Below are 26504 nucleotides of genomic sequence, written 5' to 3' on the forward strand. Positions count from 1 at the left end.
CTGTTCTGGCTCCGGACCGTTTGTGCTGCTGGGAGCGCACCGTTATTCCACCTCGCCAGACCGCGCACTCATTTGTTATTATTCAGCACTCACTGTTATGTTATTAAATTCTGTTATCCTTTGTACCGTGCTCTGCTTATTTTATACTGGGTCCTTCAAACGCTGGCCGGTCCTCCGCCCGCGTCCGACACATAACATAAGTATGACAAGTAATGTAAAACTAAATGTACTCAAGTATTGAAAGTAAAAATACAAGTAAATGTTAATAATCAAAAACGGACTGATTTTTTTTTTTTAATAAAAGTTTATCTAGGCTTGTAAATGACTGGTAGTATTAGTCAAAATACTGAAAATTGTGCACATCACACAAAAACACTTCAAAAACAAGGTTTCAAAACCTGAACGAGAGTAAGCTACTCACGAGGTGTTCACAGGAAACAGTTATTTTTTTCTATATGTGTTTATTTATTTTCATTGTTACATGGTTTTATCTTTTCTGTTGTGTTTTGTTTCATTAGGTTCTTTTTCTCTCGTTCTCTAAAATATAAATTATTAGTCTATTATTATTGACTATTATTGTCTATTATGTAGACTATTGTTGTTGCTATAATACATGAATAAAAAAAAAAAAAATACAATTTGACTCTTTTACGACATTAATTATACAGAAAAATCAACACAAACGGGCTGATGCGAACAGCTTGATGCTAACTTAACACTGAAAATGCCATAGACATGCTAACGCATTAGCATCAGTCCCGTTTTTAAGTTATAAAATACATCTATCAACTGTTTCAGAAGACCATAACAGGTCGGTTTAACATAATAATATTAAATATTACTCAGACATATGCTCTTCGGGGTTTTAGCTTTGAAAAATTAGGATAAAGTGAAATATAGCAATCAATCCACGAATCAGAAATCAAAGTACTGCTTCGACCTGCAAATCTCTGCTTCGATTGGTTCAAGGTTCAAAGTAAAGTTGCACGGCAGAAAAGTTGATTACAGACCTGCTGCAGGTCTGTAATCAATGTGGAGAAAAGATCATTTTCCTGATAAACAAGTGCGCAACTACAAAAAAGCCTATCGGACATGCCTCATGAGAAATCGGCCTGACTTCATTGCAGTCACTAGTAATCAGTGGTGTCTGTGGGTGAAAACACGACTTTTTCGTGTTTTTTTTTGTAACGAGTAATGGCATGGTGCATAGAAAATGTATCGAAGTATGCAATTAAGGTCGGAAATGTAGTGAAGTAAAAGTGAAAGTAAGCTGAATTAAAAAAAAAACTCAAGTAAAGTACAAAGTCTCCCAAAACGTACTTAAGTACAGTACTGAAGTATTTTTACTTTGTTACTATACAACACTGGTCTGTGGTCACCTTCGATGCTTTCAGAAGCGATCGTGGTGTTAAAACTCAAAATCAGGTTGTTAGTAGTTGCAAGTGTACCGGAGACAATACTGGAATTTATCGGTTATCTGTAACTTCTGATACATTTTTGGGTGGTTTATTGTTTAACTTTATCAAAGATAACTTTTCAGTTATCTGATTATCTGTTATCGAAGTTCATTTTTTGGTTATCTGTGCCCACCACTGTCGACAAACAATAATTAACGTGAACAAAACAAAAGGGGACAAACTGGAAAATAATGTGACTAATCTAAAAAGTGCGAAATAAGAAGATCAATGATTATAACTGAAACTAGACAGAACTGATGAGTATAAAAGGAAATGTAATAATCGATAATGAGATGACAACTTAAACTATAACTAGAGAGCACATCACCCCTGTGTTAGCCTCGCTCCATTGGCTCCCAGTCACATTTAGGATTGATTTTAAAATCCTGCTGCTTGTGTTCAAGTGCTTAAATGGTTTGGCTTCCAAATACCTCTCTGAGCTTTTGACTCCTTATGTTCCGGTCAGATCAGTGAGGTCAGAAAGCCAGCTTTTATTAAATGTGCACAGATCTCGATTAAAAACTTGAGGTGATCGGGCTTTTTCGGTGGCTGCGCCTAAACTTTGGAACAGTTTGCCTTTGCACATTAGAGCTGCTCCATCTCTAGAGTCTTTTAAATCTGTTCTTAAGACTCCTTTTTATGCTTTGGCTCTTAATACAATTTAAGCTGTGTGTGTCTGGTCTTATGTGTCTTTGTATATTTTGGAATTTTAATGCTCTGTTTTTTGGTGGTATGGTTTTGATATTGTTTTTACTGTGAAGCACTTTGGGCAGCTGCTGTTGTTGTAAATGTGCTATATAAATAAAATTGACATTGACATTGACATTAACTACACCGAATATAAATGAACAGAACAAGATAAACAGAGACTACAGAATAACAAAATAACTGATAAACAGAGAATGAATAAATAACAAATGGAAGATAATCAGATAAGAAACACTGAAGATAACTAACAACCAAAACCTGTGACTAAAGCATAATACAATAAATGTGATAAACAGAGCTAAACAAAGACTAAAGTAACTCAATGGACCAAGAGTGAAGAATACAATGAGCAATTACAGAAACTAAGGCGCAACTGCACAAATGGCAAAATGAGATACACAGAAGATAAGTGAAACAGAACCAATAATAAATTGAGCATGACATGAATAAAACACAGAAGGCTGAGAGCACGGAAATGGAAAAGAGTCCAGAACTATAACAACTGGCCCTAAATGGCCGGATCATGACATTGTTGAGCTGCATTAGGTGGAAAAACAGCACAATAATGTTAATTTAGGAAGAAATGCTGTTGGGTTTATTGGTTTAAAATGTACACGTGTTTGTACATGACCCAACCCCAGCAGATCTTTGAGTCTTCTGTGGATTCTACGTTTTATGAGTCTGACAGAAGAGCCAAACGTGCTGCTGTTGTTCTTTGCTTTAGTGATCCTGGTTGTTAAAAACTATTAACTGTGTGGAAAGACCTGTTGATTACTGTTTTGGACAAAGTCTATCATGATCTCTACAGGTTATTTGCTAAATGTGTGAGAACAAAGCCATTAGGCAGTTTTTGGAATCTTGGCTCTTGTGTCTTAATTGCATTACATTTCAGCACCAAGAGTATTTATCCAGCAGGGCAAACAAAGGTGGTGTCCCAAAGTCGTTTGTTCAGGGCAGGAATGCATACGTAGTAACAGTGCCTTACATTCGGATAGTATCCTGTTCCATTTCCAAATTACCAAGCAAATACGTATTAAACATGATAGATGAGATGCTAACTTAGGTCAGTTTTTTCCAGCCGTGACAGACGATACCAGAATTCAGTTGACACCTCTGTGTTGCTCTGCAACCTTCAGATCCCAGTGTACTGAGACGTGAAAAGGTTTGAGGTCAGTGTGGCATCAGAGCGAGTCTTGATGAGTATCAGATGTTGGTGGCTGTTCAGTAATGTTCCAGTGTATATATTTGGAGCAGTTCATCCTCTTGGGTCAATGAGATTTCAGAGGTGTAATCATTTTCCTCTCCCAAAATCCTCTTCAACCCATTTCCCTTGTAATAACATTTGTGTGGCATCAGCGGCGTCAGTTGTGTTACACCTTGTGTTGCACGGACAATTAGCCTAAATGGAAATCCAATCATATCTGCACAAACACTAATCTTCACATGGGGCCACCGACCCAAAATGAAGCCAGTTAGACAGGAAATCCAGTTGGGAATTCCTGCACCCCAAACAATAACTTGCTCAGTTGTTGTTTTCCATTCAGCTGCTCCCGTTTTTGTACGGGGTCGCCACAGCGGATTCAGACAGATCCGCATTGGCATTTGGCACAAGTTTTATACCAGATGCCCTTCCTGACGCAACTCCAGTTTTGCCTGGAATAACACACACAGCCGCTGGTGCTCCAAAGAGGTCTCCCATTGAAGTACTAACCAGGCCCCGCATCACTTAGCTTCTGAGATCTGACAGGATCAGGCTGACACAGAGCAGATTGGCTGCAATAACTTGCTCAGTGAACATTAAAAAAAATGACGTAAAGTATTTCCACCCAAGTAAAATGTGTTAACCTAGACACTTTTGCTGAGTGACCTAAGTGTAAATTTGTTGGGTCAACATGATGAATTTGCGTTACTGTTACTCAGTTACCATGGTTTAAGCCAACTAGATTGGAAAAGGTAAATGTAACACAAATAAAAAGTAAGTCCCTTCAGCTTCTCCCTTATTTGTGCTCGGGGTCGCCACAGCAAATCTGAATGTTGAATTGGCACAGGTTTTACATCAGATGTCCTCCCTGACGCAACTTCACATTACATGGAGAAATGTGGCAGGAATGGGGTTTGAACCAGGAACCTTTCCTACTGAAACCAAGTGCACTAACCACTTGACCAACACTCCTGCCCTGTAAGCAGATACAACTACTTTTAAAATAGTACAGTTACATGTCAACTTAACTTTGCTGTGTTGGATCAACACAATTTATGCAGATCCACCTTGGAGTTGCTGTGGAGACCCCGAGTGCAAACAAGCAAGCAGCCAAAGGGATTTACTCTTTTTTTTTCTTTTTTTTACATTTACCCTTACAAATCTAGTTGGCCTGACCCATGGTAAATTAGTAACACTAACACAAATTCATCATGTTGACCAAACAAATTTACATTTAGGTCACTCAGCAAAAATTGTTTTTTGCTATGTTAACGCATTTTACTTGGGTGGAAATACTTTACATAATTTTATTATGTTCACTGAGCAAGTTAAATTCTAAGTTGTTACATGTTATGTTAAAACTACATGATTTGAATGTGTTCACCCATAAAACTTGATTTCATATCGTAGAAGCTACATGTTAGACTTACATTCATGTAACATAAAAACCAACAACACCCATATTGGTTTTTGAGTGTGTTTGTTATGTGCAGGTAGAATGAAAGTCTTCTCAACTCGATATCAGGCCCTTAGGTACAGGCATTGAGTTTTGGGAATGCATCAGTTGATCAGTCCTTCATAATGTCCTTGCCCTGGAAGTCTAGGTGTTAAAATCCAGCCTCTCTGCATTGTGACACCTGTGTAATGGATCAAGTAGGGATGTGGAGGTGAATACAGTGGGAACCTTGTGTGCTCCGTGGCCGCTATGGTAAAAATGAAGCCCCAAGAGGAACCCTGAACACAAGATGGCTAATGGAGCTCTAGCAAAACAAGTAGTCCTCAAAGGCGGAACAGATGGTAGACGTAATGGCTTGTCACTCAACGGCTGTGAAGCCAGATGAAGGCTGCAGCAGGTCCTCAGACCCCAATCGTCTGGGATTTCCCAGCCATTGGACCAGGCTAAGGATCTGTCAAAGCCTGTGTGTTTGTTGGTGTGCAATGACATTATCACATTAAACAAACCCATGCAGAGGCATTTCTAGGTCGACCCTGCTGCATCCACCATCCCGTCCTGGAATCGATCAAGCGACAGTCTTCCTCACGACTGAGGGATTGCCATGATGATGATCTTGGAAGTCTATAAAACCGTTGGCGTTCTTGCAGTTTGCTACAACGGTGCATGTCACAGCTATTGATAGTGTACACAATAGAAGTGACCACTAGCACTACATTTCATCTAGCTGTGGCAGATAGAGGGGTACTTTTGAGAAGTGGGGATATACCGGAAAATACCTTGATGGTTGCCATTCAGTACCCAATATGGTTTCTTAGTGCGACTGCTGCAGTGGCATACAGAACCAGCGCACGATGTCAGACCTGACCTGAAAAACCTGAAGCTTACAGTATGTATGACAGTATTTGTCTGAGCACTTATGAATTGCACAACCTACAGCATTTTCATAATGGCAGCTTCTCCTCAAGATTTCCATTTTTCTCCAGTTAAAAATGACAAATGTCAAAAAAGTACCTACTTTACATTCTGCTTAGATACTGCCATGCTACGTACGTATTTTATGCCATAAAATGGACATGTCTTCTTCGGTCACACAGGATTTATGATTCCACAGCTACATTTGTTTTTGTTGTTGGGGTTTCCCTGTGACGTCATTGGGGCTCCTCTAGTGTTTTCTTAATCCCTACGGAGGGAACAGTTGGGCTATATTTGAAAACACCATCATCTGCACAACCAGGTGCAGATTCAAACTTAGCACTGACTTGTTCTCTTTAGTTGTAACATACTGTCTGGTAGCTCAGACATGATGGACACAAATCTAAGCAACAGAGACAAAAATGAGGAGATTAGCTTCAGCATTTATTGATAACCAGTGATTGATTCTTTTTTATCTGGGAGTTTACTTGCACCAAGGTACATAATATACAGGACTGTAATGTGACCAACCTATCCCAATACAAATATCTCCACTTCACTGGAAAAAGACCTGATCCAAATACATATAAGACACATCAACAGCTCTTGGAGCATGTGCCACATGCATCACACCAAGGAATCAACTTTGCTCCTGGATGACAACAACCCAGACAGACAACCAGTCCTTCCCCAGCTCTTGAAATTAACAATCTGTCTGCCACAGCCAAATGAAACATGGGTGTCCCCTTGGCTGTTTGCAGTTGCTGGAGCCTTCAGCGTGGTCACGGTTTATGCTCTGAGCATGTCTCTGGTGTTATTGTGTTTCTCCTGTTTGTGGAACAACTGACCAGCTCTTCACTCTCACAAGGATCTTGGAGGGGGCCTGGGAGTATGCCCATCCAGTCTACATGTGTTTTGTGGACTTGGAGAAGGCGTATGATCGGGTACCCTGGGAGACACTGTGGGAGGTGTTGTGGGAGTATGGAGTGAGGAGGTCCCTTCTCAGGGCCATCCAATCCCTGTACTCAGAAAGGAGATCTGTGTTTGGGTGCTCGGCAGTAAGTTGGGCTTGTTTCCGGTGGGGGTTGGCCTCCACCAGGGCTGCACCTTGTCACCAATCCTGTTTGTGATATTCATGGACAGGATATCGAGATGTAGTTGGGGGGGAGGAGGGTTTCCACCTTGGTAGGCTCAGGGTCTCATCACTGCTTTTTGCAGATGATGTGGTCCTGTTGGCTTCATCAGGCTGTGACCTCCAACACTCACTGGATCGGTTCACAGAGTGTGAAGAGGCTGGGATGAGGATCTGCACCTCTAAATCTGAGGCCATGGTTCTCAGCAGGAAACCGTTGGATTGCCTACTCCGGGTAGGGAATGAGGTCTTGCCCCAAGTGAAGGAGTTCAAGTACTTCAGGGCCTTGTTCACGAGTGAGGGGACAATGGAGCGTGAGATTGGCCGGAGAATCGGCGCAGCAGGGGTGGTGTTGCATTCGCTCTACCGTACTGTTGTGATGAAAAGGGAGCTGAGCCAAAAGGCAAAGCTCTTGATCTATTGGTCAATCTTCATTCCTACTGTCACCTATGGTCATGAGGGTTGGGTCATGACCAAAAGAACTAGATCGTGGGTACAAGCGGTTGAAATGGGCTTCCTTAGGAGGGTGGCTGGTGTCTCCCTTAGAGATAGGGTGAGAAGTTCAGTCATCCATGGGGAGCTTGGAGTAGAGCCACTGCTCCTTTGCATTGAAAGGAGCCAGCTGATGTGGTTCAGGCATCTGGTAAGGAATCCCCTGGGCACCTTCCTAGGGAGGTGTTCCAGGCACGTCCATCTGGGAGGAGACCTCGGGGAAGACCCAGGACTAGGTGGAGAGATTATATCTCCACACTGGCTGGGGAACGCCTTGGGATCCCCCAGTCAGAGGTGGTCAATGTGGCACGGGAAAGGGAAGTCTGGGATCCCCTGCTAGAGCTGTTGCCCCCGCAACCTGATCTCGGATATGCGGTTGAAGATGAGTGATGAGTAAAGACTACAGTCATTGCAGGGTCTGTATGTGTACCAACACAATAGCTAGATTAAACAAAACTATAACTTGGATGTCAGACTGCGCTGTACCTCCTTGTATAAGAGCATCTATCTCCCATACCATGAGGTCCTGAGTTCAACTCCAACGTGGGACTGAATCACCCGCTGGGTAAAAAGAAGCCCATTATGAGAGCTGTCTGGCATTTGTTGAGAATCAGAAACACCCACAATGCTGTGACTGTTGTGGTGGTTAATCAGGTTTTAGCAGTCTTGCACCCTCTTGCAGCTGTTATCTCTCTTCCTATTGTATAACTGTCACACCAGCATTCAAAACCAACATCAAGTAAAGTGTTCACTGGGCATCTGCGCCACTGTTGGGAACTTGAACCCTTACTTTTGATCATTGAGCATGTTTGTGTTGTTCATAGTGGATTTTACATTTTATGTGTTGACTTATGTTTTATGGCGTTGCATTTCAGGCCCAGATTCTTAGGATTCTGACACCTGACTGAAGGGCTTTTAAAGTGTCTCAAATGTCACATAGCGATTCCATACAGCATCTCCCCACTAACCCCCATCAATCCTCAGCTGCACACTCGAGGCATTAGCTCTTATCACTGGACACTCAGTCTTTGACGTCCACAGGGGGCTGCACTTTACTTTGGAGGGCTGCCACTTGCTATTCTTAAAACACAACTGTGTGGTGCCGCATTGAGGGAGAGTTCTGTGTTCTCCCTTCATGTCCTTCTAGCAGACAGCTGCATCATTGTCCTTTAATATGGTTTTTGTTGTTGTCCAACCTGTGAGAAAGTGAAGAGGAAAATCCTTCTGCTGTACTTTGGATTTCAGGTGACGAGGTTTGGCCTTTGGCACTTTTTGTCATTTCCAAGTCATCATGAGCTCCAGTCTGGTCAACTCTTTAGCCAAGGTCTATGACCCCAACCCTCTTCATGGTCAGAAGTCTGGAGGGAGGAAGACATCGCTAAGTGGTTCAGACAGGTGTCTTGCTGCTGCTTCTTCATCGCCTTTATCCCAGGATGCAACGCTGCACTTCATGGAGAACCGTATCGACTCCCTGAGTTCTCAGATGGAGCGCTTGCTCAGTATGCAGCAGACTGTCCTATTCCGGCTCGATGGCTTGTCTCAGGATGTCAGGAGCATGAGCGCCGATTTGGCATCTCTACGTGAAGAGGGTCGCGGGAATCGTAGCTTGGAGGCGAAAGCTGCCTGCATGGAGCTGCGTGGAGCGATTGAGAAAGCCACTGATTGCATGGAAAGTCACGGATGCAGGTTGGACGGGGTGGAGAAGCTGGTGGAGGGCACCCAGCAGGTGATCGGCTTCATTGGGGAGGTGGTGAAGAGCTCCCGGCTCATAGAGCTGCTGTTCAAACGGCCAGGAAACAGGAGCAGCAGGAAAGAGAGAAAAGTTAGGTTTCACATTGGAGTGGGTGCAAGATTTGGCTGCAAATATCATGAAATTCAAAATCCGATTTGTGTGTCACAGCCGGCTGGTTTTTCTGTTTTGAGAAGTTTTTTGTTGTTGTTTTTAGTTAAATCCTGATACAGTGATGCAGTGAAAGGTCAAAGTGCATTGTGATCATTGCTTTCTAAGAAGCAGCAATGACAGAAGTGATATCATTTGCAGCCTTTGCTACACAGTCCAGACCATAAGTATTTGGACAGTGGTGCAATGTTTGTAGTTTTGCTTATCTACACCACCACAATGAAGATTAAATAAAATCATCAAGCTGTGCTTGTAGGGCAGATTATCATCCATCCATCCAGATTATCAGATTATCACCCATTATCAAGGGGTTTAATACAAATATTGCAATATTTTGGGAGACCTTGATCAGATCTCAAAAGCTAAGTAGAGTGGGTCTTGGTTAGCATTTGAATGGGGGACCTCTTAGGAAAACCAGAGACTGTGTCTGTTTCTCCAAGTAAAACTGGAGTTGTGTCAGGAAGGGCACCCGGTGTAAAACGTGTGCCAAATCCCAATGCAGGTTTGTGCTGGATCTGCTATGGCAACCCTGAACAAACAGAAGCAGCTGCAAATACAAAAACAACATTGCAGTAACCATTTATGAATTACAGCCATTTTTATACATGTTATACATTTTTTTTTATACATTTTTTTTATCATTCTTCCACACTGGATGGTAAATATGTCTTAAATCTTAAGATGTGGAATTTTAGCTAGTTTGCCAGAAAGGCCATGGGATCCTCTGAACTGTCTGAGAAAAACTGGCTGTAAAAGTGATGATGTGCATTAAAAATAATACTTGTATTTAGTTTGTCAAATTACTTAAGGCCTATTAAAATAGATGACTATGGATAAAAAATGCCTATAATTCCTAAATGGTCAATGTTGTATTTTTTGTTAAACACCTTTAATTTAAATAAACAAAAATTGTATTATTGCCCAACTACTTATAGACCTGACTGTAATATACAAATAGTTTTCAACAATAATAATAAAAAGAATAGCTATACCTAACTTACGCCTCATGGTTTTGTAGGTAAAATATAAATTTCTTCCTTCTTTGAAGTTTAAGTGGCAAGGCCTTTAGGCTCTAGTGAATGTTTTAGGTTGTGTTGTCCTTCAGTGTGTTGTTCTGGCAGTTGTGCAATGTTAAGTAGTTTTCCTAGTCACAGTGACAGAGCTATTCAAGTGTGAGGTGTTAATGATCACAGGCAGACATATCATCTCCTGCCAAGTGCGTCTGTATCTGGCCTGATTTGACCCACATTTCCTGATTTGAGCTCTTGTTTAAAACAAATAACATTATTAAATTATTGAATTATAGTGACTTTAAGAATGGAAATTATTAGTCATTTGATCAGTTACGCAATAGAAAACAAATAATCAACAATTTTGTTATTCATCAATTTAAAATATTACATTTTGTATAGATTGGTTTAAACTATATTTTAAAGTACATCAGGCTATTGAATATATATTTAATTTACAGTGTAAAACTAGAAATGGCAGATTCATTTAAGGTGAAGGTGGGATTGCGTTATGGGTTGGTTCTCAGCCCTTTCTTGTTTGCAGTGGTGATTGACACGTTGACACACAAGACCAGACGGTGTCTCCATGGACAACAATGTTTGCAGATGACATTGTGATGTGTAGTGAGAGTGTGGAACAGGTCGAAGTGAGAATGGAGAAGTGGAGGTATGCTTTGGACAGCTATATCTCATGGCATTTCCTCATTCAGCATCATGAAATATACATTAATCTATTGGTTCATGATATTGTCACGAAAAGTGCCACATTTTTGTAACGGGAGCTGAATTCATTTGAATACATTCCGTGGCTAGAGCATGAAATGAAAAGTGATGCAGAGAGGTCTGGATGGGGCTATGGTTATGGTTAGGGGAAGGGTTAGCAATAGTAAGATAAAAAAAAAAAGCCCCATCATGAAAAAGTGACTCATTTTGTTACAGGAGCACAAATAAAATGCTTGTGAGACTGGGTTGGCTTTGGAGAGACTGGGAATGAAAGTCTCTCAGAGCAAAACAGAGTATATGTTTGTGAATGAGATGGCCCATGCTGGAATGCTGAGGTTGCAAGGAGTAGAGGTGATGAATGTAGATGAGTTTAAATACTCAAAGATAAATGTTCAAAGGTGAGTATGGTAGAGAAATTAAGAAGAGAGTGCTGGCAGGGTGAAGAAGAGTGGAAGGAGATACAGATAGGACAGTTTGGATCAAAGAGAGATGAGATTGAGATTTTTTGGACACAGATCAGCACCAACATAAACCTGGTGATAGATCGTTATTACCTATAAGCACTTCTGTTTTTCCTGCAGGCATGTAGTTGTCTTTGGGGAAACTGCCAACAATCCTGAAGTGTTCTTCTGTACTTCTAAACAAGCTAATCACACATTCTTAAAAACAAAAAAATTACCGGGATTTACTCCTTCAGACCAAATCAAAAGACCACCCACGGTTACCACATGTGCTTATAAGGTTCTGGAGTCACCAGTGTACACAATCACAGAAGGCATCGTCTTGAAGCCTTCAGCCAAGTGATGGAGAAAATCTGTATCCAGGAGCCGTGGTTCAGAAGTTGTTACTGAAACATTGTTTTTCTTTTCCATAATTTTTAGGTGAAAGACAGCAAGACGAGGGACGACAAACTTAGCCTGAAGGGTTTGAAGGTCCAGCAGAAGCAGAACCCCCCAGACATTACAGGTAGTCTCAAACAATACTGGCAGTGGTCAACCTTACACGAGTCTCCACTCCAGACTCCTAAAACAGTAAATTAAACTCCACAAAGAGTGGGTGCTCAGGGCAGTTCAAAATTTGGTTAGCCTTACCCCTGACCCGTTTATCATATACATGTTGAAGCTGTGGTAGCTGTACCCCAATCACCTAAGATGCTACGTTAACCAGCTTTGTTAGCTTACGCTTGCTGATTGTTGTAAGACCACCATACCACACCACAATACAAAATGTCAAGAGTGATTCAATAAAACAAAGTCATTCAGAGTCCTGCACACACTGAATGACTTCATCATAGGTTAAGGATTGTTTGTTGCTGTGACGCCACTCTGAACTTCACATGGTTGTATACGCTTCTTTTATTTCTGTTTAGCACTCTTCTGGTTATTAATTGTATCTACTCTGAACGTTATTTAACAACAGTCCTGTTGTGAATCACTAGCAGTTAGCATTCGCTAGCTAGGTCGACCCCTCCCCTCTCCGTTGTTACTTTTATAGCTGTTTCTTTTCTACCTGTTTAATACTTCTGTTCATTTTTCAGTTGAACTGCTGTGAATTTTAAGTAATTATTTTACTCCTGTGTAAAATCTTAGGAGCGGCTAGCATTTTCGCTAACGGTTAGCTTGTGTTAGCTATTTCAGACCCCCGTCATCATTTTTTCACACTCCTGTTAGTTAATTAACTGTTTAGTGTATTTTATAGCTGCTGCTTTTTTACATGTTTAATACTTCTGTTAGTTTTTCAGTGTAACTGCTGTGAATTTTAATTAATTTATTTGCGTCTGTGTGAGCCTTAGGAGTGGTTAGCTTATCCATTATTGGTTAGCTCGTGTTTGCTTGGCTACATTCTTGAATTTCTTAGTGCACAAAGTACACTACTAATTCTACTTTACTCCGTAAATCCTGCGTGATGTTGGAAGATAGGGTGGCTCTCTTAGAGAGCCATGTCCGTAAGTTAGAGCAGCTTCTTAGCACAGTGGAGTTAGATGTTATGGGCACTCCAGATGAGGTTAGTGTTGGGCCGGCTAGCGAGCCCATTAGCATCAGCTTAGAAACGCCGGCTGTGGAGGATGGCTTTTGGACTGTGGCTAGGCGGAGGGAGCCCCATAGGGCTTGGTGCCCGGTTGTGGCATCCCGATCACACTCGCCAGTGCGAACTGTGAATCGGTTCTCCCCCTTGGATTTGCCAGATGTGATTTCTCTGAGCCCACAAGTGACTTCCACTCCTGTCTCCAGGCCGAAACACCGGACTTTAGTGATAGGGGATTCTATCACCCGCAAAGTCAGGTTACAGACGCCAGCTGATGTTAAATGTATTCCTGGGGCCAGAGCTCCCGACATTGCATCTCATCTTAGGGTGCTGATGCTACAGAAGGGAAGACAGACGAAGGAACATGACATGAGATATAGTCACATAGTTATTCACGTTGGCACCAATGATATCAGGGTGAAGCACTCAGAGGTCACAAAAATGGACATAGAGAGGACTTGTGACCTTGCCAGAAAAATGTGTCGGCATCGATTAATAGTCTCTGGTCCCCTCCCCTCCCGAGGTACTGATGAGGCGTTTAGCAGGCTGACATCGTTAAATAGGTGGCTGGCGCAGTTTTGTAGACAGCAAAGTTTTAGCTTTATTGATAACTGGCCTTCATTCTGGGGCCGCCATGGCTTGCTGATGCCGGACGGCCTCCACCCTACTGGGGAAGGCGCCGTCATCTTGTCTGTGAACATAGATAGAGCTCTACAGGGAGGGTAACATTAGGAATCTACAGCAGGCCACGGAGCAGGTGATTAGCGACCCTGCAAGGCTTATGACAAATGTGGGTGTGGAATCCATTAGCTTAGCGGGGAATTTATTGCAGAAAATCCACTATGGTGATAGTGCAGTTTATTTGCCAGGGAGGGAATTTCAACAAGTTGAGACTGTGGCCTGCGTCCATAAAAATCATAGACGGATATGCTTTCCAAACTTAATACCATTACTACACTCAACAAAAATATAAATGCAACACTTTTGGTTTTGCTCCCATTTTGTATGAGATGAACTCAAAGATCTTAAACTTTTTCCACATACACAATATCACCATTTCCCTCAAATATTGTTCACAAACCAGTCTAAATCTGTGATAGTGAGCACTTCTCCTTTGCTGAGATAATCCATCCCACCTCACAGGTGTGCCATATCAAGATGCTGATTAGACACCATGATTAGTGCACAGGTGTGCCTTAGACTGCCCACAATAAAAGGCCACTCTGAAAGGTGCAGTTTTATCACAGAGCACAATGCCACAGATGTCGCAAGATTTGAGGGAGCGTGCATTTGGCATGCTGACAGCAGGAATGTCAACCAGAGCTGTTGCTTGTGTATTGAATGTTCATTTCTCTACCATAAGCCGTCTCCAAAGGCGTTTCGGAGAATTTGGCAGTACGTCCAACCAGCCTCACAACCGCAGACCACGTGTAACCACACCAGCCCAGGACCTCCACATCCAGCATGTTCACCTCCAAGATCGTCTGAGACTGCTCGTCATCCTCATCGGGGTCTCAACCTGACTCCAGTTCGTCGTCGTAACCGACTTGAGTGGGCAAATGCTCACATTCGCTGGCGTTTGGCACGTTGGAGAGGTGTTCTCTTCACGGATGAATCCCGGTTCACACTGTTCAGGACAGATGGCAGACAGTATGTGTGGCGTCGTGTTGGTGAGCGGTTTTCTGATGTCAATGTTGTGGATCGAGTGGCCCATGGTGGCGGTGGGGTTATGGTATGGGCAGGCGTCTGTTATGGACGAAGAACACAGGTGCATTTTATTGATGGCATTTTGAATGCACAGAGATACCGTGACGAGATCCTGAGGTCCATTGTTGTGCCATCCAAGAACATCACCTCATGTTGCAGCAGGATAATGCACGGCCCCATGTTGCAAGGATCTGTACACAATTCTTGGAAGCTGAAAATGTCCCAGTTCTTGCATGGCCGGCATACTCACCGGACATGTCACTCATTGAGCATGTTTGGGATGCTCTGGACCGGCGTATACGACAGCGTGTACCAGCTCCTGCCAATATCCAGCAACTTCGCACAGCCATTGAAGAGGAGTGGACCAACATTCCACAGGCCACAACTGACAACCTGATCAACTCTATGCGAAGAAGATGTGTTGCACTGCATGAGGCAAATGGTGGTCACACCAGATACTGACTGGTATTCCCCCCCCAATAAAACAAAACTGCACCTTTCAGAGTGGCCTTTTATTGTGGACAGTCTAAGGCAGTGATTTTCAACCTTTTTTGAGCCGCGGCACCCTTTTTATATTTACAAAATCCTGCGGCACACCACCAACCAAAATAATATTATAATGCTATTACCTCTGGTAGAAAATCGATACAGAAAACACAGCATTTCGAAAATCCTCAAGCATTTTGCGCTCTGATCTCAAGTAGGGCTGTCACGATTAGGAATTTCTGGAGACGATTAATTGTCAGACAAATAATTGCGATTGACGAATATATTGTCTATTTTTTTTCTTTTTTCCCCTTCTTTATATTCTACTATTGTAGTATAATTACACAACTCTGGAAGAACGTTTGGCTTCTGTGAGTGGAGAAACTGGGAATGGTGCAACATTTTTATTTTTATCTTCATTTTATATACAGTCCCAACTTTTTCTGATTTGTGGTTGTTTCTGTTGCATTTCTGAAATTGTTTCTCCTCATCAGTCACGTTTTGTGCTTAAACACTGCATTAAGCTCAAGATTGAACAAATAAATACCTTTGGAAAATAACAGCTGTTAAAGTTCAGAGTTCTCACCTGCTTTTTGTGATCTCTGCATCTGAACATTGTTTTTTTTGTGTGTGTGGCTCAGTTCATTCATATATTCTCATTTTTTAAAGATGCTTGACCATTTATTTCATCTCATGATCTCATAAATTCAGCATACGACGCGCACATGGTGTGAACAGGACGGTAACGGCAGAATCACACCTTTAGAGAAAGTTCAGAGAGAAGTAAAGGCAGCTTCACGTTTCCGTTTTGTTAACGTTCACTTGGGTTACAATCCTCTCTCTGCTCCACGCTCGCTGCGCACTGAACGTGTCGCGCCTGCATTCAGGAATCTCCCTCACCCACCCCCTCCCTCGCAGTCTGCAGCCTGTTAACTCTGCGTGCACACACACAGACACACACACCGACAGCTCCGCATTTTAGACGGCTTTTGAAGGAGACGGCACCGTTTTAATCGGCCGTCAGCCTCCTTGTTATTGTCCCGCCTTAAGACGAGAGCGAGGCTGCAGCACGTTTGACATCAGATTCTGAGTTGTTTTATGCTTTATGGGTAAAATAAATAATTCACGGTAATCGCGAATATGAAAAATACCTACGGCACCCCTGACGATCGATCACGGCACCCTAGGGTGCCGCGGCACCCCGGTTGAGAATCACTGGTCTAAGGCACACCTGTGCACTAATCATGGTGTCTAATCAGCATCTTGATATGGCACACCTGTGAGGTGGGATGGATTATCTCAGCAAAGGAGAAGTGCTCACTATCACAGATTTAGACTGGTTTGTGAACAATATTTGAGGGAAATGGTGATATTGTGTATGTGAAAAAAGTTTTAGATCTTTGAGTTCATCTCATACAAAATGGGAGCAAAACCAAAAGTGTTGCGTTTATATTTTTGTTGAGTGTATATTGGATGATGTTGAAATTGAGGGTGGCCCAGTGGTTGTTCCAGCAATAGCAAAGATTTTGTTTCTGCTACCTACAATGCACGTGGAATGTCTTAAACCTAAACCTACTTCTAGGCATCTTATATATGCTATTCTGGAACCACCCCTAACCCAAACAGTTCAACTGTCAACCCCACTGAGGTCCTTAGACTGGGTCTCATTAACATAAGATCACTGTCCTCAAAATCATTGTTGATCAATGATCTAATTATTGATCATCACTTAGATATGATTGGGCTATGTGAAACCTGGCTTAAACCTACAGCTGTCCTCCCCTTAAATGAGGCCTGCCCACCAGCATATACATTTAGTCACGTCCCTCGTGATGCGAAGCAAGGCGGGGGTGTTGCTCTTATTTATAAATCTTGGTTTAGCTTATTAGCTGTTGGGGGTTACAAATATCACTCGTTTGAGCATCTGATTCTCCGCTCTGTTCAGGATATTACACATTGCCAAGGTCAGAAGAATAAAAATCAGTCGTATTACTTTGTCACTGTATATAGGCCTCCTGGCCCATATTCTGAATTCTTAGATGAATTTGGTGCGTTCATGTCTAACTTGTCAACTAGTGTAGATAACATTCTGATCATTGGTGACTTTAACATTCATATAAATAAGCCTTCTGATCCCCTCTGCAAATCATTTATGGAAATTGTGGATGCATTAGGATTTCGGCAATGCATTCAGGATTCGACGCACATTAGTGGAAATACCCTGGATCTGGTTCTCGCACGTGGTGTTGCTGTCATGAATATTGACATCATGCCTCTTACATCAGTGGTGTCTGATCACTCACTTATTATGTTTACAGTTTCGCTGCCGTGTTTAGTGGAACAACAACCTTATATATCGTTACGGCAATGCATCAACTCCTCAACTAAGACTGAACGCGAAGCTAGACTGCCTGATGTCTTAGCTTCACATTTGACAAATACCCAGTCAGTAGACAGACTTGTTTAAACTCAGTGCTCAAAACTACACTCGTCATGATTGTACTACCTGTGTTAAAACCGCGCTCCCCCAAGTCACAGTCACCTTGGTTTAATGATTATCTGCGTGACCTCAAGCATAAAGCAAGAGGTCTAGAACGGAAATGGCGCCATTCAAAATTAGAAGTATTTCACTCTGCGTGGCGTGATGCTATCTTAGACTATAAGCATTCATTATTGGCTACAAAGCAGACTTACTACTCTGATGTGATCAACAAAAACAAGCATAACTCAAAGTTCTTGTTCCACACGGTGGCAACACTTTTGCATGGACAACCACCTGTAGTTTGCTCTCCTTTTACAGCACAAGATTTCCTGGGTTACTTTGAGAAAAAAAATAGAAGACATCAGGTTAAACATATCCCGGCATGCCTTAATCCAGCCACTACACCCTGCTATTGATGTGGGCGCCACTACTGAGGTATTACCTAAATTTACAGAATTTGACAGTATCTCACTAGGCATGCTGACAAAACTCGTAATGTCAACAAAAAGCACAACCTGTTTATTTGATCCTATACCAACAAAACTGTTTAAGGACCTGTGGCCCACTCTTGGGCCGACTGTGCTGGAAATTATTAATCTTTCTTTAACTTCTGTATCTGTTCCTAAATGTTTCAAATCTGCAGTGATTAAATCATTACTTAAGAAACCTAATCTAGACCCTAGTGTATTGACAAACTATCGGCCGACATCAAATCTATCATTTTTCTCTAAAATTCTGGAAAAAGTGGTGTCACGGCAGCTCGTAGACTATCTTACTGAGAATAATTTCTTTGAGCCACTGCAGTCTGCTTTTAGAAAATTTCATTCCACAGAGACGGCTCTCACTAAAGTGGTGAATGATCTTCTGCTTACAATGGATTCGGACACCACTACGGTTCTGTTGCTGTTAGATCTCAGTGCTGCATTTGATACAGTGGATCATCATATTCTACTTGATAGGCTGGAAAATCATTTTGGGATTACTGGGAGTGCCCTTGCATGGCTGACGTCATACTTGACCAGTCATTCTCACTGTGTTTTGTACAGTAACACTACTTCTAACCTTAGTGACATGAAATTTGGGGTTCCACAGGGGTCTGTCTTAGGCCCCCTGCTTTTCTCCCTTTATATAGCACCTCTTGGGCACATATTGTGGCGTTTTGGTATTACCTTTAACTACTATGCAGATGATACTCAGTTATACACGCCGATAACTGCTGGTAATCTTGTTCTCATAAAATCCTTAGAAGATTGCTTTGCAGCAGTGACAAGTTGGATGTCTAGAAACTCCCTACTTTTAAACTCTGATAAGACTGAATTAATGGTTCTTGGCACAGTGAGACATCTGCATCAATTTGACCAGTTAACACTCTGCCTTGGCTCATGTGTCATACATCACACTGACAAAGTGAGGAACCTTGGGGTAATTTTTGATCCTTCGTTGTCCTTTGGCCTCCACATTAGAAATATTACTAGGACTGCTTTCTTCCACCTGCAAAATATAGCGAAGATTTGTCCCATCCTGTCTATGGCTGATGCCAAGACCCTGATCCATGCATTTATCTCTTCTAGATTGGACTACTGCAATGTTCTATGTTCTGGTTTACCGCAGTCTAGCATTAGGGGTCTCCAATTGGTTCAAAATGCTGCAGCCAGACTTTTGACATGAAGCAGAAAGTTCGACCACATTACTGTTGTGGCTGGCGTGCCTGGCTGGCTTTTGTCTGTCTTTTGGCTTTCCTTCCAGGTGGTGCGCATTTGGGACTGAGTGGCTGTGTGGCTGAGATATCAGGACCTCACCCTGATCACCTGCGGCTCGTCAGGACTCACAGCTGTGGTGCATCTACATGGATTGGAGCATGGTGGCATTTAAGACTGGAGTACACAGTGTGTGTTTGCCAGAGACTCGACCTTGTGACCAGACGGGTGAGATCGTCGTCTCAAGAGCCATCTCATCATCATTGGATGCAGAGAACGTCCAGGTTTGATGCATGGTCTGTGAAAGAGGAGGGGGTGAGGTCTCACGCTCGTCAGCACACTTCCTGAGGTACGTTAGATTTTGTGACTAACATGTATACAGTCAGTAAATGTGGTGTCCCTCACACCTTGTTATATTGAACTGTTATGTTAGTCGTTTTAATTAGCTTCCACTGCAGTGAGTTTGTGAACAGGATGTTCCATGCCTGCAGGGTGGGAAGCTGATTAGTAATTAAGCCAGGAAGTGTTTGCTGTTTGTGCACCTTTGAGCGTTCTCTCTGTGTGTTGAGTGTGGACTCACAAGATTATTTCTTCATTCACAGACTCGGTTTGTCGCGGCCACCTGGGGGGTGTCGGCGGGGTCCTTGGGTCCGAACTGGTTCTGGCTCCGGACCGTTAGCGCTGCTGGGAGCGCACCGCAATCCACCACGCCAGACCGCGCACTTTTATATTTATCACATCACTGTTATGTTTATTAAACTCTGTTATCCTTTGTACCGTGCTCTGCTTATTTCATACTGGGTCCTTCAAACGCTGGTCGGTTCTCCGGGCTGTGTCCGACACATAACAATTACGCCCATTTTGGCATCCCTTCACTGGCTTCCTGTCCCAGTGAAATCAGATTTTAAGGTTCTGCTACTAACCTATAAAATTATTCATGGACTGGCACCTCCCTACCTAGCTGACTTAATTAAACCTTACGTACCGGCCCAGGCTTTACGTTCTCAGAGTGCAGGACTACTTTGTGTCCCTAAGGTGAATAAGAAGTCTGCGGGTCACAGAGCTTTCTCTTATCATGCCCCTGTTCTGTGGAATGATCTCCCTGCATCAATAAAACAGTCAGATTCTGTGGAGACTTTCAAGTCCAGACTTAAGACGCACTTATTTTCCCTTTCATATGGCTAGGATACTGGTACAGTTTTGTTTTATGCTTTTTACTCTTTTAATTCATTTATGAGTAATTGGAGCGGGCCGCGGCCTCAACTTTACCTAAATTCTGGGTCTTTTAGTGAAGTTTAGGGCTAGTGGCTGGCGATCACCTTAGTATTTCTCTGTTTTCTTGTTGTTTAATACTGGCAAATTATACAGTATTTTTTGTCTTTCTGATGCCTGATTCTGTTTTTTTTTTCTCTCTGTTAAAGGTGAAGCTCCATCCAGAGATGGGAGTTGTATTTGTGTTGGCGATCCTTCTGTCCTGTGCGCCAATAGCATTTCTTGTATATTCGTCCGTGAATTGTTCTGTGAATTGTTCTGTAATTTATGTTTGTAGCATGGCCCAAGCAGAGGCTCACCCCTTTGAGTCTGGTCTGCTTGAGGTTTCTTCCTCAGAGGGAGTTTTTCCTTACCACTGTTCCTGTTGTGTGGGCCGCTGAAGAGGAGGTACTGCTGGCCCACCACCACCAGAGGGCGCCCTGCCTGGAGTGCGGGCTCCAGGCACCAGAGGGCGCCGCCGCCTCACGGGAGCAGCCTCGGTGACAGCTGTCACCCATCACCTGAGACAGCTGACGGCAATCATCAGTGGGGTATATCAGCAGGACGGCATCTCCACCTCATTGCCGAGATATCGTTCTACCTGGAAGGTAATATTCTCAGCTGACTGCTTGACAGTAACCTTTTGTGACTTTTGTGAGTGATAACAGACCTTTTTTTCCAACGAGAGGTGGAGGTAGCTTTCCTGCCGTGTGGTACCGGTCTTACCTTGGAGAGGCGTCTCCTATCTTCGAGCCTGCCCACACGACACTTTTGTAAATTGACTGTTGTCCATTTCTGTGATTGGTTGTATTCGTTGTGCACATTCACAACAGTAAAGCGTTGTTATTTGACTTACTCCATTGTCCGTTCATTTGCGCCCCCTGTTGTGGGTCCGTGTTCCTACACTTTCCCAACAGTTGCTCTGGGGGTTGGTAAGATTAGACCTTATCTGTGTGAAGCGCTTTGAGGCAACTCTGTTGTGATTTGGTGCTATATAAATGAAAATAAATTGAAATTGAAATTGAAGGTTAGTGGAGGTTGTGCATTTATGGTCCAAGTTGAAGCTGTACTTCCTCCATGTTCTAACCTTAGTGTTTACCATGGAGTTATACGACTCACATAAAGTTAATCAGCACCAACCAAATTCATTTCATTGAATGTTAATGTAACGAATAGGACCTAAAACACGGGAGATGAACCCAAGACCATTCGCCAAGGTAAAGGTAGACTGGACTTCAAATCAGACAGGAATTTTCAAACTGAACACCAAGGACAAAACATGACGACTGCTCACCACCGACAAAACTCAAGAGAACTCATACACAGATTTAATGTGGCAAAAGAACAAAGAGGGACTAGAGGTGTGCTGGTCAAATAAGAGACGTGTGTAAACAAGACAAAGTTTACCCACGTTGTTACAGTTGAGCCAGTGGAGGCAGAATAGGACCCAAATGCGGGACACTGGGATGAAAAGCAAAGCACAATTTATTGGGGAAGAATGTGGTACATTTAGAATGTGCAAGAGGTTCTGGAGGCAGGAGATACAGACTGGACTAGAACAGGTGCACTGACGAGCGACCAGAGCCAGGTGGCAGCCCACGGACCGACTGGAAACAGGATTACTGGAAGAAACAGAACAGGTTCGAGTCAAAAAGCTGAACAAACACAGCTAGAGCTTTACTAATCAAAATAAAGGGTCCAGGTACCATGTAGTGACTACTGAGTTACTGGAGAGGGTGGAAAGACTGAACCAGGGCTTATACACAACTGCAGGAGAAGGAAAGCAGGTATGTTAATCAGCTCTGTGGCCCGACACCTGGAAACCAACAGGGAGGAGCAGCAAAGAAAGCACATGGTGCAAAGAGGCACTCAGAGTAGGAAGAAAACTGCACCCTAAAACAAACAAGGGCAGTCCTCACAGCGAAGAGACAGCAAACCTGTTCTGTTTGCACATGTATGCCAACAACACTGTGGGCCTGGTTTACTAAAGACTTGTATGTGTGTGTGTGTGTGTGTGTGTGTGTGTGTGTGTGTGTGTGTGTGTGTGTGTGTGTGTGTGTGTGTGTGTGTGTGTGTGTGTGTGTGTGTGTGTGTGTGTGTCAAAACATGCCCCACCACCATAGCACTTGCAAAAAATGTGCATGCCAATTTACTAAACAAGGTTTCAAATTTGCAAAATAACACATACCATCAATTTAACATTTGTTTTCATGAATATGCAGTTTGGGGGTTTGTCCACCCGAGTGTGCAAAATTGTGGGAAGGATCCTGCAAATTTATCAAGGAAATTTAATGTCTTCATACACAGAATTAAAAAAGTACTTCATTGCCATCATCGGGCATCGTTAAAGAGTTAATAGTTTACGTCATGCTTGTTTCTTTAAGAATACATGTTTCTATGCATAACAGGTGAACTTCAGTTCTCCTGAGCACAAAGTTCATTTTAGTGAGACACATGATCATTACCGTCACTCAAGTGTCATGCTTTGTCCTTGAAATACAAAAACACACATATTGGCTTCAGTGTGGGACATGACAGCTGTGCACACAGGACATATGAACACACTCGTGCTGGCTATTAAAATAAGCAAACAAAAAATCTGTTATTTCCGACATTTCATTACTGTTCCCCCTGTGGTATTTAAGTAAATTGGTGAATAATTATTCTGTGTTCTACTGGTGGAAGGCACACAGAGATCTGTACACAGAGTTGTCTGTGTGCTTTCCACCAGCAGAACACAGAATAATTTCAATACCTCTAATAGGACTTTTGTTTTTTTTTTGCAGTGCATGAACACGCTCAGTTGTGTGGGATTGTTGGTGCATAATGAAGCACACAGTCTGATCAAATTTTATTTTGCACATATGGTCATTAACGTGTAAAATCCTCATGTGCATGCTGCTGTCTACACCACGTTCCCACCTGACATCAATTGCACAATCAGTAAATCACTCGCAAAACTGTCTAAATCCCAATGCTTAAAAGTTTGGAAAGCCCACGACATTTAACACTCGTCACCTGGAATCTTATTAAATCAGGCCCCATATGTTGGTTTTTCTTTTCATATATACGATTAATTTGTCTTGAATTTGGATGATTTTTATGTGACTCCTATATAAACTACATTCAATGCAAAGTCTGTTATTCTTACTTCAGACGTGTCCACCTTGAATGATCCTGTGCTGCGGGAGCAGTTGGAAAAGCTCAACTGGCCTAACACTGAGCATTCTGAAGGAAGTACCAATGGTGACGGCCAGCAGAGCGATAAAGAAGATGAGGGTTATCTGTATGGAGGTTCAGAGTCTGAAGAAGAACAGCAGAAAGAGTGGGAAAAGACAGACAAGATTAGCCCTGGACAGACTGGAAAAGTGGAGGATGATGGGAAGGAAAGGTGTAAAGGAAAGACGAAAGTTTCAGTATCACAAATCGCTTCAGGCGTCATTCCTGATCAGACCTGCAAGATGTCTTTGCTGCCACAGGAAAGGTATTTCTACACTTTATGTTTATGGAAATTACATGTTTTATCAGAACTTTTTTTAAACACATCAGGGGAAAATGACATTAAATTTAACCCTCTGGGGCCGATGCCATCACATACGACTGCTGAGACCAAGTTTTACTAAATTATAAATAACTTTTTAATGACATGAGATACTTTTTTTTGCTGAAAAGTTAATTCCGCGGACTTTCAAGCCAGCCATCCACCATCTTTGTACTCCTCATAGAAGCTCTGTGATGATGTGCGCAATGTGAGTGTCCAATCGGAATTGGTTCACCGTCACATAGTTTTCCAAAATCCAATCGTAGGGCAGATTTACCTCACGCGATAAACCAAAGATTGTTTTTAGGAGTGAAGTGTTACTAGTTGGCCCGTTTGAATAGCCCCCTGGCTGCTGGCTCCAGTGCACCCTGTGCCATTACGCACAGCGATCAGTGAAATCAGGAGCAGACAGAGAGCCTCTCATGTGCTCAAACAAAGAGTGTGTGAGTATCAGTTTTGCTCCACTAGTTTGACTGTGAATGTTATTGGATAAGCCTGTGGCAAGCTCTGTCGCTCCGGCGTAAAGCACTGTTTACCATATCAATGGAGTGAGGGGGAGGGGCCACTCCTCAAGCTGTGAATGAGCCTCAAGGTGTGAAAACTGCTTTCAGAGCAGGAGAGAACAAACACAAAGTCAACTTAGAAGTAGAAGTTTGTGTTGTGAACTTTGTGTAATAGCAGACAGAAATTGCTTTGAGATGAAGACAAACAAAACACATAGACCATTTTGTATATATTGTTCAAAATGTGCATTTGTGTTTATTGTTTGAACCTTTTTGTTGTGCAGTCTTTCACACAAGACCTCAAATTGCATTTAGAAAGTGTCAAAACAGTTGTTTATTATAGTTTGCTGTGTGTTTTGAATAAATTTGTGTGGAAAATTATTTACCTCTTTTTCCTTTCTTATTTCTGATTGTAAACCTTTATTACACTTATAAAACACCACTATAGCATATGTATTTTGAAAGTACAGGTTGTCCTGAAAAAAGAGACATAAAACTTGATTGTGGGATGCAGGGAGAGCTGTTAACAGCAATAATAATACATTTATGCCAGGCGAGTGAACTGTCCAAAAAATGCCCTCGGACCCCACAGGGTTAAATATATTCAAGTACTTAATGTTGTTTGTAGTTCTGAAGAGCTTACTGATATGGCCACTTGCAGCAAACGTTGTGTCCCAGAGGAGCACCGGGTGAAGGATGACCTCAAGAAAAGCCGAGTGGAGCACAGGAAAGGAGACCATGCTGAGGGCTGGGAGGCGGAGTTAACGCAGACGCAGGTTTCCAAATCTGATGACCGAAAGATAGAGGAAGGAACGAACAAAGAGTCAGCAGGGAAGGAATTTATGATAGGTGAGAATTTTTTTTTTTTCATTAATTGTCCTGGATTAAACCACACATAGAGGCTTTCAGTGACCCGGCCATCAAAAGTGTATCTGTGTGTGGTGAAAGTGTTGAACTTGTGGAGACATTTATGTCAGTAGTGACATTCACACCTCTGGGTCTTCAAATTTTGAGATAAAGAACTTATGAATTGGCAATCTATGGATTGCCAACTCTTCCTCATTTTCCACGTGACTATAGCCTATTTTTTGTGGTTATGTTGCTTTTTGTCTCATTCTTTCAGACCGCAGCCTTCCAGAAATGGCGCCTTTTGATCACCGCATTGTGACGCCGAAGCCGCATCAGATCACCAGCTATTACACCATCAACAAAGACGAGGTCCTGGGAGGGTGAGCGACACCGAACATCCAGCACGCTTCATCTTATCAACAAGTTAGACATTTTACTTCAAATTCCTTTGTGCACTTTGCATCGTCACTGCCCACTTTTACATATTACAAACAAAGTTGATGTGTGATCTTAAATTACCGTATAACCGAAGGATCTTACCGTAATGATAGCGAGTAATGCTTTTTATAACTAACAACAACAACAAAAATCCAATTTGAAGCATGCCACTTCTCTGTTTATTGTTTCTTTAATTAGAGGACGTTTTGGACAAGTGCACAAATGCACAGAGAAGTCATCTGGACTGACGTTCGCCGCCAAGATCGTCAAAGCCAGGAGCCAGAAAGAGAAGGTAAAAATAGGGTTACGATTGTCTAAGAATGCTAAATATGAAAAGAACATTTCATCATCATCAGAGGCGCCAGGGGGCAACACGTCATTTTCATTTTGTCATTGTTGCTCTGACCTCTCTGACTGCGATGTGAGCGAGGTCAGGTGTCTAGGCTTATCTCCACGGTTACATTATCGTCAGAGACGATCATAAACTCAGAGTCCACCGGATGCTCAGACAAATCCTCAGCTGGCTCGTGTCTC

At 42.5% G+C, this 26504-nt stretch overlaps 1 protein-coding gene across 1 annotated transcript in view; it reads left to right on the forward strand.

Annotated features, from left to right (window-relative positions):
• The first annotated feature begins 8649 nt into the window (after nt 1-8649).
• mylk4b (myosin light chain kinase family, member 4b) overlaps nt 8650-26504 on the forward strand; it is a 44317-nt gene continuing 26462 nt past the window's right edge. The window contains exons 1-6 of the mRNA XM_034179364.1: nt 8650-9163; nt 11880-11957; nt 23796-24123; nt 25345-25532; nt 25807-25912; nt 26169-26262. Coding sequence (XP_034035255.1) covers nt 8650-9163; nt 11880-11957; nt 23796-24123; nt 25345-25532; nt 25807-25912; nt 26169-26262 — 1308 coding nt within the window. The remainder of the gene's footprint in view (nt 9164-11879; nt 11958-23795; nt 24124-25344; nt 25533-25806; nt 25913-26168; nt 26263-26504) is intronic.

The sequence above is a fragment of the Thalassophryne amazonica genome, chromosome 10, assembly GCF_902500255.1.
Source record: "Thalassophryne amazonica chromosome 10, fThaAma1.1, whole genome shotgun sequence".
Taxonomy (NCBI): Eukaryota; Metazoa; Chordata; class Actinopteri; order Batrachoidiformes; family Batrachoididae; genus Thalassophryne; species Thalassophryne amazonica.